The sequence below is a fragment of the Sciurus carolinensis genome, chromosome 4 (genome assembly GCF_902686445.1).
Source record: "Sciurus carolinensis chromosome 4, mSciCar1.2, whole genome shotgun sequence".
Taxonomy (NCBI): Eukaryota; Metazoa; Chordata; class Mammalia; order Rodentia; family Sciuridae; genus Sciurus; species Sciurus carolinensis.
In genome coordinates this window covers 65,422,971-65,435,480 of record NC_062216.1, presented here as the reverse complement: position 1 = coordinate 65,435,480, position 12,510 = coordinate 65,422,971, and the positions used below count along the sequence as shown (strand labels likewise).

The following is a 12,510-nucleotide window of genomic DNA, read 5'->3' as shown; positions in this document are numbered from 1 at the left end:
CTGTTCTTTAGAATCACCTGGAGACTGATGCTTCACTCCCCCTCCTCTCAAATCTAAGTGATTGGCTTGGGATCAGATCTTGGAGTGGATGTGTGTGTGCACACACACGTGTTCTGGGGATGGAATCCAGAGCCTCACATGTGCTAGGCAAGTGCTTCCCACACAGCCACACCCCTAGCTTATTGTGAATAGTCTCTCAAAACTAGAGGGTTTTTTTTTGTTTTGTTTTGCGGTGGTGGGGATTAGAACCCAGGGCCTTGTGCTTAGGAGGCAAGCACTCTACCAACTGAGCTATATCCCCAGTCCCCAAAACTAGAGGTTTTAAAGCTCCTCAGGTGTTTCAATTGTGCAGCCATGCTAAGAACCAATGGAACAGATCAAGAATTTCAAATCTTCAGCCTTCTCAGCTAAGAGGGATGGCCCCCAGAGATAACCATGGGACCTGGCATACATTACTGGTACTAGGGGTAAAGGCTGGTGCTTCATTATGTCCAACAACTTCAGTCCCAGCAGGACCCTCAATGACAAAGTCCAGAAACCAGCATGCTGGGGAAGGCAGGGAGAAGAAAGATTTGTTAACAGAGGAATGCTAAGAGCAGGGAGGCAGGTTATCCTGTAAAACTGGGATCATGTGCTCTTGGTGGGGTAGAGGAAAGATTAAAGGAAGGAACACATGAAAAGCAGCTGGCACAGGATTCATTCTCAATAAATGTCAGGTTTTACACTGATATAGTACTTTTATATTCAAATTATTTGCACAAGAAGGAGTGCCAAGTAAAATGAGTTCCATTTTATAGATGTGGAAAGAGAATTTTAAAGAGACGAAGTAACTTTCCTGTATGCCCACCTCCCAGCCCACCCTCAGGGTCACCTCACTGTGCAGGCCAACTCGCCTGTACTCCACCATGGTAGCATTAACAGGATGTGAATACTCAAATATGACTGCAAAGATGATTCATCATGAAACCCTTGAACAAGGTGAGTAATATCTCTGAACTTCAGTTTTATTTCCTATAAAATGGGAACAATAGAAAGATTCCTGTACCTCATGGGGCCATTGCAAATATTAAGTGAGATCACATATATCAGGTGCACATAGGTGGGTGTTATTATTACAGTTTGGCTTCAGCACTTATCACCCTACCTTGTAAAACAGATTTACTCCTTACTTATTCCCTAGGACACTTTCTCCTAGTTTATAAACTCCCTCTATTTTTCATTTACTTCTTAAAAGAAATACATCATGCGTCAAAAGGAATATATACATATGATTTAAAGAATAGCATCACTCAGCTTATGAAGCAGACATAATCAACTGCTTTGAAGCCCTCTGTACCTCTCTTCAATTGCACACCTAATCTTTCCCTAGAAATAACTGCCTGCCTGAACTTTGTTTCCTTGGGGGTTTTTGTTTGTTTCCTTGCTTGTTTTGCTGGTGCTGCAGATGGAGCCCAGGACTTCATACATGCTATGCAAGTGTTCCATCATGGAGCCCTTTTTTGTCTTGTTTTGTTTTTTAAAACCAAATACAGATGAACCCCAGAAACTACTCTCGATCTTTGTACTCCCAGAATATTGAATTTTGTAAGCACTTCTCAATAAATGCTAGTGTGTTAGTTTTTTGTTGCTATGATCAAAATACATAACAAGAAAAACAGAAGAGAAAAAGTTTATTTGGGCTCAGTTTCAAAGATTCAGGTAACAGTCAACAAGCTCCACTGCTCTGGGTCTGAGATGAAGCAGAACATCATGATGGAAGGGTGTTGTGGAGGAAAGATGCTTGGCTCAATGGCAGCTGAGAAGCAGAGAAAGAACAAGCAAAGTACCAGAAATAAAATAAAATCCCAAAGGCATGCTCTCAGTCAATACTTCCTCCAGCCAAACCCTACCTGCCAGTTGTCACCCAGTACAGTGGTCTTTTCAAATTATTACCCCATCAAAAGAGGTAATCTTCTGATTAGGTTACAGCTCTCATAATCTAATCATTTCACCCTGCACATTCCTACATCACTACATGAGCTTTTGCAGGGACACCTCATATCCAAAGCATAACAGTTTGAGAGCCTGTAATCATAGCTTCTTGGGAGGCTGAGACAGAATGATCACTTGAGTGCAGCAGTTCAAGGCCAGCCTAGTCAACACAGTGAGACCCCATTTCAAAATAAATAAATATGTACATGCATAGATAATTGTACAAATGAGGGCAGGACTGTCCTAGCAGAACTAGAACCAGGCTTTTGACTTCTTAGTTACTTAAACTTAGGCAAAATTCTCTGGGTCTCAGTTTCCTTATCTGTAAAAAGAAGAGGAGAGGCTCAATATCTTCTAACTTCCCTTCCATCATAAAGTATACAATTAACCTAGAAGATGTTTCTTGGGGCTGGGAGCTGCCATTTATAAACAACTGTAGCCAACTGCTAAAGAATATCAGAACTTCCAAATTGGTGTGCATGGCTCACTGGTGGACTTCAAATGAGTAATAGCCGAACCAAAGTACCAACTCTTTGGAGCAGCAGAAACCTAGGGGTGGCTGCATCCAATCACGGAAGCTTTTATCTCTACTCATTGTATTATATAATACAAATATTATCTTTTCTTATCGTTTACTGTGATCGCCAATTGAAAAAGATTGAAAAGCACTAAATTAGATTTTTAGTTTTGTGTTAAGTGGGAGGCTGGACTTATCCTATAAATCCAAGATGGTTTGTTCCCTAATACCCCTTCCTGCCCCTTTTTGAATTGTCACTGGCCTATTCTATTGGTGCCATTATCAGGAGTTCCTGGTGTTCAAAGTAACCTGGAAAGAAGAGTTGGAGGATAGAAATACCTTAATGCAAAAAGGAGAAAAGAAGAATTGGAGAATGGCCCCAAGGCCCCACCCTGTGGGAAGAATTCTTTTCCCAGGTTTTCTCTGCAGCAGAGGCAGAGACAGGAATGTGGTCCCAGAGTAGACTGGTATGGCTGCAGCCAGGGATCCCTGTAAGAAGACTGAGACCTCCCTCCCAAGTCATCCCAGCCCAGCTGCCTGGGCCCAGCCACAGCTGTTGGCAGGGAGTCTCCAGGTCTAAAATTAGCCTAGAGCTCTCCACCCAGGCAGTTCCACCACTCACTCTGGCAGACAGGGGCCTTGCGGTGAGGTAATGACTGGGAGTCTGTCTGCCCTGCCCCAGGACGAGGGGTTAGGAGCAGGCGGCACAAAGCCTGATGTCCTGATCTCCCATCATGGCCAGCCTCTGGCTGGGCTCTGAAAAACCCATGAGCAGCTGGGCATCTGCCTGTGGGGAGCTAGTCTTTGCTTCGCTTCTGCTCTTCCTCCACTTCTGCATCCACGGGGTACACCCTGTCCCGGCCTTAACTCCAGGCACACCAAGGAACGGAAAACAAGTTTACTGAGAGCTTTCGATGTGCCAGGTTTTCAACTCACCATCACAACTTTGTGAGGTCAGGATCATTATTCCCATTACACAAAACACCACAGGGATGCCCATCAAATTAGTTGACTCCAGTCAGTAAGACTGCAAGAAGGAATCCAGAAATACCACCCCTCATCATTTAGAGGGGAAGTCTGCTTTCCAGAGGGGCACCTCTAGCAAAGGCTCCCTCCCCAAGGCAAAGCCCATGACTCACTAACTCCCACCTCTAGTTCCCTCCACTTCTGATGGTCTGTTCAGGAGGCCTACAGTGAAAACTGCCAAAATAAGCGGCCAATTCCTTGGCCAGTCCCTGGGCAGAAGTCCTCCCATCCCTGGGTTAAGTACACAGTGGCATTTATGTGATGGCTGCCCAGCAGGCAGGGAGGGATAGGGGGCCAGGCCCTGGAGTGGGGACTGAACCAGTCCATAGCTCCGAAGTACAAAGGAGAACTATGAGAAAATGTCCATAGTCACCATGGCCTGTGAAAATGCCCCCAAATTACTGAGCCTCTCCCCAAGATCCTCTAAAGGACTATCACGTCAGCTCAACCAGCCTTAGCCCCTCCCTCCCAGCCCCCACCTAGGAACCCACCCTTCTATGGGAGGGGAGAGGGAGGAGAAAGTGTGAGAATGGGGAAGGCAGAGGACCATCACTATGTCAGGGGTTAAGGGCTGGGCCCAGTTGCCCATCCTGCCAGAATGAGAAGGGAAGGCTACACAGCTAAACATGGGCAGAACCAGGAGCTGAACCTATGCATCTTCCCTGAGTCTCCTTTTTTCCAATCTTTCTCCATCTACATCCAACTTAGAATCTTCAGAGTTGAGGAAAATACCATTTTCCTTAGAAATAATGTCAGAGTCAGAGGGGACCTCAAGAACCATGTAGTTAAGCTTCTGCATTTACAAAAATAAGGAAACTGAGACCCACGGGGCAGAACTGACTTGCTCAAAGACACAGAGCCACCAGGCATGGTGACACACATCTGTATTCCCAGCAATTTTGGAGACTGAGGCAAGAGGTTCACAAGTTTGTAGTCAGTCTCAGCAAATTAGCGAGGTTATAAACAACTTTGTGACACACTATCTCAAAATGAAAAAGGCTGGGGATGTGGTTCAGTGATTAAGCACCCCTGGTTTCAATCCCCAATACCAAGAAAAAAAAGTCATAGAACTCGTCCACATCAGAAGCAAGACTAGAGCCCACATCCTCTGATATCCAGCTCTATCCATGTGCTTATGAAAAAAAAAAAAAAAAAAACTAATACTTTTCATTTATATGTTTATTATTTGATTAGTTCTGAATATAAGTCCTATTCTGGTTTCTTCTTGTAACAGACTTCAGGATCCACTGCATTTATAAGTGGAAAAATCTTGGGCAACTGTAGACAAATCACCCAAATGAGACAGTCATGGACCCCCACCATGAAAAGTGGCACTTCTTAAGATTAAGACAGTTAAAAACACTGAGAGGGGAAGACAGTCAACTTCTCCCCATGCCACTCCCCAAAAAGGGGCAAATGCAATCCAGGGACCTTAAATCACAGCTTGTTATCTATTGAAAGTATGATTTGTGAGCCAGGCACAGTGGCACACACCTGTAATCCCAGCAACTCAGGAAGCTGAGCAGAAGAATTGCAGTTCAAGACCAGCCCTAGCAACTTAGAGAGACCCTTAGCAATTTAGTGAGACCCTGTCTCAAAATAAAAAATAAAAAGGACTGGGGGTGTAACTCAATAGTAAAGTGCCACTGGGTTCAATCCCCAGTACCGGAAAATAATAAAAAATAAAAACAAAAAGGGCTGGGGATGTAGCTCAGTGGTTGAGCAGCCTTGGGTTCAATCCCCAGCACTGTGAAAACAGAAAAAAGAAAAGCCTGATATGTGCCTTTTCTCTATTCTCTCACCTTAACTTGTCTTCTTAGCTATTAAGAGCATGATAGGCCAGACCTATCATGGTGACTCAAGCCTGTAATCCCAGCGGCTCGGGAGGCTGAGGCAGGAGGATCAAGAGTTCAAAGTCAGCCTCAGCAAAAGCAAGGCACTAAGCAATTCAGTGAGACGCTGTCTCTAAATAAAATACAAAATAGGGCTGGGGATGTAGCTCAGTGGTCAAGTGCCCCTGAGTTCAATCCCTGGCTCTTCCCTCAAAAAAAAAAAAAAAAAAAAAAAAACAGAGTATGATAGACCAGGTGCTCAGAAGGCTGAAGCAGGAGGATCACAAGTTTGAGACCAACCTGGGCAACTTAGCAAGGCACAAGGCGCTAAACAACTCAGGGAGATCCTGTCTCTCAATAAAATATTTTTAAAAGGCTGGGGATGTGGCTCAATGGTTAAGCACCCCTGGGTTCAATCCCAGGTACCCCCCAAAATTTTTAAAAATAATTGGGGAGGTAGTACTCACTGGTAAAGCACCCCTGGGTTCTATCCCTAGTAACCAGCCCCCGAAAAAATTAAAAAACACCTAAAGCCAATTAATATTCCTAACCTGTAAACCAGCCCTCCTATCCTTTCACATGAATAAAACTAGCTTCTTTGTTAAAGGAAGTAACTTGACACTCCCTTGGTCAGTGCTGTCTCTGCTTCTGCTGGCCTGAAGTCCCAATAGTCTCATTCCATCACAGTGCTTTTTTACCTGGTTCTTTTTTATTTATTTATTTATTTTTATTTTTATTTTAACAGACTACATTTTGATTCATTGTACACAAATGGGGTACAAATTTTCATTTCTATGGTTGTACGCAATGTAGATTCACACCATTCATGTAGTAATACTGTCTGTGTCAGTCTACTATCTTTCCTTCCCCCACCCCCTCCCGCCCCATTTTCCTCTACACCATCCAAAGTTCCTTCACTCTTCTCTCCTCCCCCACCCCCACCTCCCCCCCTCATTATATATTGTCATGCACTTATCAGAGAAAACATTTGGCCTTTGATTTTTTGGGCTTGGCCTATTTCACTTAGCATGATATTTCCAACTTCATACATTTACCAGCAAATGACATAATTTTATTCTTCTTTATGGCTGAGTAATATTCCATCGTGTATATATACCACAGTTTCTTTATCCATTCGTCAATTGAAGGGCATCTAGGTTGGTTCCACAATCTAGTTATTGTGAATTGAGCAGCTATGAACATTGATGTGGCTGCATCACTGTAGTATGCTGATTTTAAGTCCTTTGGGTATAAACCGAGGAGTGGGATAACTGGGTCAAATGGTGGATTCATTTTACCTGGTTCTTCTGATGGAGAGGACAAAAACCCACTGAGTCAGTAACACAACCACTAACGTCCACAGTTTGAGCACAATGGGCAATCTCTATGTTCTCTTTTAACCGAAAGACTCCTATGACTATCATACAGCTTTCACTTTCCTTTGACAAATCTTAGGTGATTGTACAAATTCACCAGCAACTCTCCTTGCTCCTTGGCTAAATATGCTGGTTTCTTCTCAGGTCTCATCCTTCTGGACCTTTCAGCTACATCTAACACTTACTCATCTTGCCCCCAAGAAGTTTCCTCCAGGCTGGGAATGTAACTCAGTGGTAGAGCACTTGCCTAGCATGCCCCAGGCCCTGTGCTCAATCCCCAGCAGCGCCCCCACACATACACAAAGATTCCTTAGAATATGATCCCCTTCCCCATATTTCTTTAACTGTTCATTTTGTCCCTTCATTAACCAGTGATTGGTATCCCTGGGCAGCAATTCCTTTTTTCCAGTGATCAGATTCAAAGTCCTCTGCCTCTATCTTATCAGGTCTGTTAGTCCGAAGAACACCAGCTCACTCTAGGGGAGAGATCAGGGCAGGGTAGGACAGTGACACCATCAATGCCACAGCCATGTAACAAAATGCCCCCAGCAAGAGCTAATTACTATAGACAGCCACATGGGTGCACACCTGTAATCTCAGTTAATCAGGAGGCTGAAGTAGCAGGATCACAAATTCAAGACCGGCCTAGGTAATTCAGCAAGATCTTGTCTCAAAATTAAAAATAAAAAGAGCTGGCAATGTAGCTCAATGGTAAGTACCCCTGGGTTCAATCCCCAGTGGCATTAAAAAAAAAAAAAATTAGTTAAGTTACTCCAGAGATTCTTGAATACATCTTGTGGCCTGCTGAGCTTCTGAACCATCCCATATACCTTACCTAGTGCAGGTGGTAGAACACTCTTGTGAGCCTCCCAACTCACTTCAGCAATAAGATAGGTAAATTAAATTTGTCAGTGCCAGCTCCCTTTTGCCTTAGTTTCTCCTCTTACTATGAGGTAGCAAGCTATGCTTCCTTTCTTCCCAGCAAACTCCAGAATTCATCCTTCCACAGGGGTGTTATTTCCACCCCCAATGCTCCATAGGAATCCTTAAGCTGTGGCAGAGAACAACTTCCCAAATGGGTGGAAAAGGACCAAACCTCCTTCAAGGAGAAGAGAAGTGATCTTAAAATGTAAGACTGCAGGAGAAAGGTCCTGCGGAAAACAAAGTTCTATTGTTCTCCTTCACCTTCTACTCCTCTCACGTGATTGGTTCATGAAAACCCTGCCAACTGGGGAAAGTGTTCTTTGCTCTGAAACTCTTCAAGCCTTCTTAGCAACATAAAGAATCAAAAATATATATATATATATGTGTGTGTGTGTGTGTGTGTGTGTGTGTGTGTGTATAAACAACTCTCTTAACAATATTTTCTCTTGCCTTGAAAAAAAAAAAAGTTGCTAGAAGAAACCATTTCAGTAGAGTGTTTTTTTTTTTTTTTCTGCCTCTCAGGTGCTCTAATTTCTAAATATAAGAAGCCTAATCATTTCAAGTAAGCCAAGTGTTACAGTATAGGTATGAGGTGTCCCCCAAAAGCTCATATGTAAAATAAGGCAAGAAAATTTAGAGGTGAAACGATTGGGTTGTGAGATACTTAACCTAATCAGTGCATTAATCCACTTGAATGTATTAACTGGATGGTAACTGTAGATAGGTGGGGTGTGGCTGGTGATAGGTCCCTGGGGCGTGACTTTGGGGTTTACATTTTGTCCCTGGTAAGTGGAACACTCTTTCTCTCTCTCTGTGCACGCTGATTGCCATATCCTGAGCTGTTTTCCTCAGCCACACCCTTCGGCCTTGATGTTCTGTCCCAGAGCAAGAGTCAGCTATCTATGGACTGGGACCTCTGAAACCATGAGCCCCAAATAAACTTCCTGTGCTAAAAATGTTCTGGTCAGGTCTTTTGGTCACAACAGCAAAATAACTAAGACACAAACTTATGTATAAAATTTTATCTTGGTAAACTAACTAAAAACTACTTTAGATTCATAAAGGCTGCTAAAAATATTTCATAATTGTTCCCCCAAAATATCACAAGATACTTTCATTTACCAGAAATTGAACTGCCCCCGTTTTTGTTTTTCTATCAACAAACACCTTGGGTAGTGTGTATCCATTTCTTTTTCTCAAAATGGTAAACACCATTTCCAATTTGACAGCTCTTCAATAAATATTCCCCAATAATGGCCAGGTGGTATTTCCTGAGTGATATAATTAAAGCTTTAAACCTATAGAATGTTACTTATGCAAATATTTTTCCAATTTTCATGCATGAAAATTGAACTCTTATTCAAAATGCTAAATCAAACTGGAGTATTATTTTATAAACTTCTCTTTTTGTAATCATCCAAACGTGAGCTGAACCCACTTGTTGCTACCTCTCTGTGCTTTTTCTTTAACTTGTCACCCATTTTATCTTTTACCCCCACACAGAATTACCAGTGATGCACTTTTATTTGCTACCTAAGACCAGAATTGTGAAAACATCAGCCCACATCAACTTGTATCTTTTTACAGAAGACTAAAGGGAAAGCAATATGTTTTTAATGTCTTATTATATCTTTCTACCAAAGTGTTTCATGATCCAAGTATCCCAGGACTCTTTGGATTTGAAATCAACTTCATCTATTCTATTTCTCAACTCTCCTCAATTCAAGAAGGTGAGATAAGAGCTCATGACTCCATTTGTGTGTTGTTTTTGTTTTTGTTTTTTGTTTTCCCAAAGAAGCAGTAGCAGCTCTACACTGGAACAGGCTCTGTTTGTAGGTTGGGAGCCTGCAACAAAAATCTGTTGCTTGAAAAAATTCAAATTTTTTTTTTTGTATCAAGGATTGAACCCAGGGGAACTTAACCACTAAGTCACATCCCCAGCCCTTTTTTATATTTTATTTAGAGACAGGGTCTCACTGAGTTGCTGAAGCTGGTTTTGAACTTGCCATCCTCCTGCCTCAGCCTCCCTAGGCACTGGGATTACAGGTGTGTACCGCGGTGCCCAGCTAGGAAAGTCAAATCTTGCCCTGCCCCTTGCAATGTGAGAATTCAACAGCAACAAGAACTTTCTTTTTTTCAGATGTTGATAGACCTTTATTTTATTCATTTATTTTTATGTGGTGCTGAGAATCTAACCCAGTGCCTCACACATGCTAGGCCATACCCCAGCCCAAAAACTTTCTTTGAAGGCTACTCTCAACCATCAATATCAAAGAAGATTATCACCAGAGAAATTTCAGAAGTTCCTGAGTAAAAGAACTGCATGTTGTGGAGTTGTCTGCAATGGACCCAAGCATTGGCCATCTCAGAATTAAAAATATATGTGGGTTGGAAGTGTAGCTCAGCAATAGAGGGTGCCCTTAGCATGCATGATGCCCTGGGTTTGATCCCTAGCATGAGGTGGAGTGGGGAGAGATGAAAATAAAAAAAAGACCTATGAGGTCTATTCCTGTCCTAAAACTATTCATGATATGTGAAAGACAGCACTCTAAAACCAATCAAAAGAATCAGGGACCCGGGCATGGTGGCACACGTCTCTAAATCTGGCAGCTCAGGAGGCTGAGGCAGGAGGATCAAAAGTTCAAAGTCAGCCTCAGCAAAAATGAGGCGCTAAGCAACACAATGAGACCCTGTCTCTAAATAAAATACAAAATAGGGCTGGGGATGTGGCTCAGTGCTACAGTGCCCCTGAATTCAATCCCTGGTACCCACCAAAAAAATTGGGGTGCAAGGGGTTTATGAGGCAATTAAACAAGGTAGATACTATTAAGATTCCCATTTAGCCAGGTACAGTGGTAGCAACTTGGGAGGCTGAAGAAGGAGAATTGCAAGTTCAAGGTCAGCCCATGCAATTGAGCAATACCCTGTCTCAAAACAAAAAGTATAAAGGGTAGGGGATGTAGCTCAGGGGTAGAGCGCCTCTGGATTCAATTCTAAGTACTGGAAAAATAAATTCCCATTTTACAGAAAAGGAACTGGCTCAGTAATCTGTTCAGTGAGGCACAGCTTACTAAATTGGAGCTGGAGCTGAAACTCAGGAAGGATGGCTTCACAACCCTGCTCTTGACCATTTAGCCATGATGAAGGAAGATATGCAGACTCAGTGCTAAGTTAGCCACCTGCCTCTTGCTGGCATTCCATCAAATCCTATAGGGAAGGAGAATCAAATTTCCCTAACCAGATGCTCTGGAGTCATCTTTGGCTTCTCTAACAATCTAGCTGGAATATATAATACCAACCCAATTGAAGTAGAAGTAAAGGAAAGTGAATACTCAACTGTAAATTTCAGACAACTTTAGTTCAAAATACGTTACAAAAAGGACCATCTTAGCTCATTCTGAGATATTTGAGGAATGGTCAAGGGAAGAGATGGGCTAACAGGGTGGGCAGAGGTTTGAAAGGTAAGTGGAAGGGATGTCATGACCCTGGAGTACAACATGAGCAAAGGCAAAGGGGTGAGAGAAAAAAAACCCAAGACCCAACTCTGGTTCTGTGACAAGAAGTGATTGTGATGCCACTGTACTCTGGATGGTTTATATGCTCCTCTGCATCTCCTAGCAGTGGAGCTGCTTTCTGGCTTTTTTTCCCACCTAACATCTGTCCTCTTCAACTAAAGAAGACATCAAACATTGAGAGAATGTTCCCAAGTCAATCAGACTCTCAGCACTTACCACATACAGACTTGGATAAAGCACTCAGGTAGAGTTACTAACTAGGGATTCATGGACTGGATCAGGGTCCTGGGTAGCTTCCCCCAAAATTGTAAGCAAAATATCTGGGGGTGGGGGTGGGCAAACTTCTGGGGAGAGGGTTCACTGTATCTTCATCAGATTCTTATAGGTTAATGTGATTCACAAAAGGTTAAAAATATCTGCAGATGGAGGGGGGGAAATTATGCCTAAGTCTAGTCCAGTACACCAGAAATTCACAATCTCATGGGGGAAGACAAACCCAGACATAAATAACTCTGCAAGGCAGACTTTGATAAGTGCACTAATGGAGGTACGAAAAAAAAAAATCCTATTTGGGAAGGTAGAACAGAGGTTAATTCCAGCTGCACACCCTGCCCCCGCCCCATACCGCTTTTGGGATCCAGGTTTGTAATGAAGGAAAAACAACCACTATCAGTTTCTCCCAAGATCCAGACAGAGCTTTTAGCCAGTACCTTTTTCAAGCACTTCCAATAGAGAGCTCAAAGTCTGAGACTAACTCCTGCCAGGAGGGAGAGGGCATTGTTCTCAGGACAACAGAAGGGCAGGGAGGAGATGCTTAACCTGAAAACCAGCACTGACCCCGTTCTACATTTGCTTCCTCTCTATCCAGCTCCCATTTGTTGAATTACTGAGGATCTTATAATCTTGATGCCCACATGGTGTGTCATTGTGTCCTCTACCCCTAAGATACCTGTTTTAGGAATGTCACTTTTGGGGAAGCCCCCTAACTCTACAAGCTAGTGTTTTCCCTCACCTCCATTACAGTCCCTCTTCACCACTACCATGTTTTTCTCCCCCAGAATAAAACCCCATCTGAAATTCTTACCTATGTGTTGATGTGCTTATTATCTGTCTTTTCTTCAGTACAAATGTAGGCTCCATGAGGGCAAAGACTTTCAATTTCTCATTCCCTGCCATGTCCCTAATACCTAGAGCATTGCCTGTCATTTAGTGAGTGCTCAAGAAAATATTGGTTGAATGAATGTCTTCTTGTTCCTTTTGTATTCTTCTCTAGAACTAGCATTGTAACCAAGTCCCAGAGAGGAGCATTCAAGAAGAAACAGAGACACTAAAAAGTGTTCTCATGAGAA

The 12,510-nt window shown here is 42.8% G+C and overlaps 1 protein-coding gene across 1 annotated transcript in view; it reads right to left on the bottom strand.

Moving 5' to 3' along the window:
• B4galnt3 (beta-1,4-N-acetyl-galactosaminyltransferase 3) overlaps positions 1-12,204 on the bottom strand; it is an 87,533-nt gene extending 75,329 nt beyond the window's left edge. Inside the window, 1 exon segment of the mRNA XM_053743383.1 lies at positions 12,174-12,204. Coding sequence (XP_053599358.1) covers positions 12,174-12,204 — 31 coding nt within the window.
• Between the last annotated feature and the right edge of the window lie 306 nt (positions 12,205-12,510).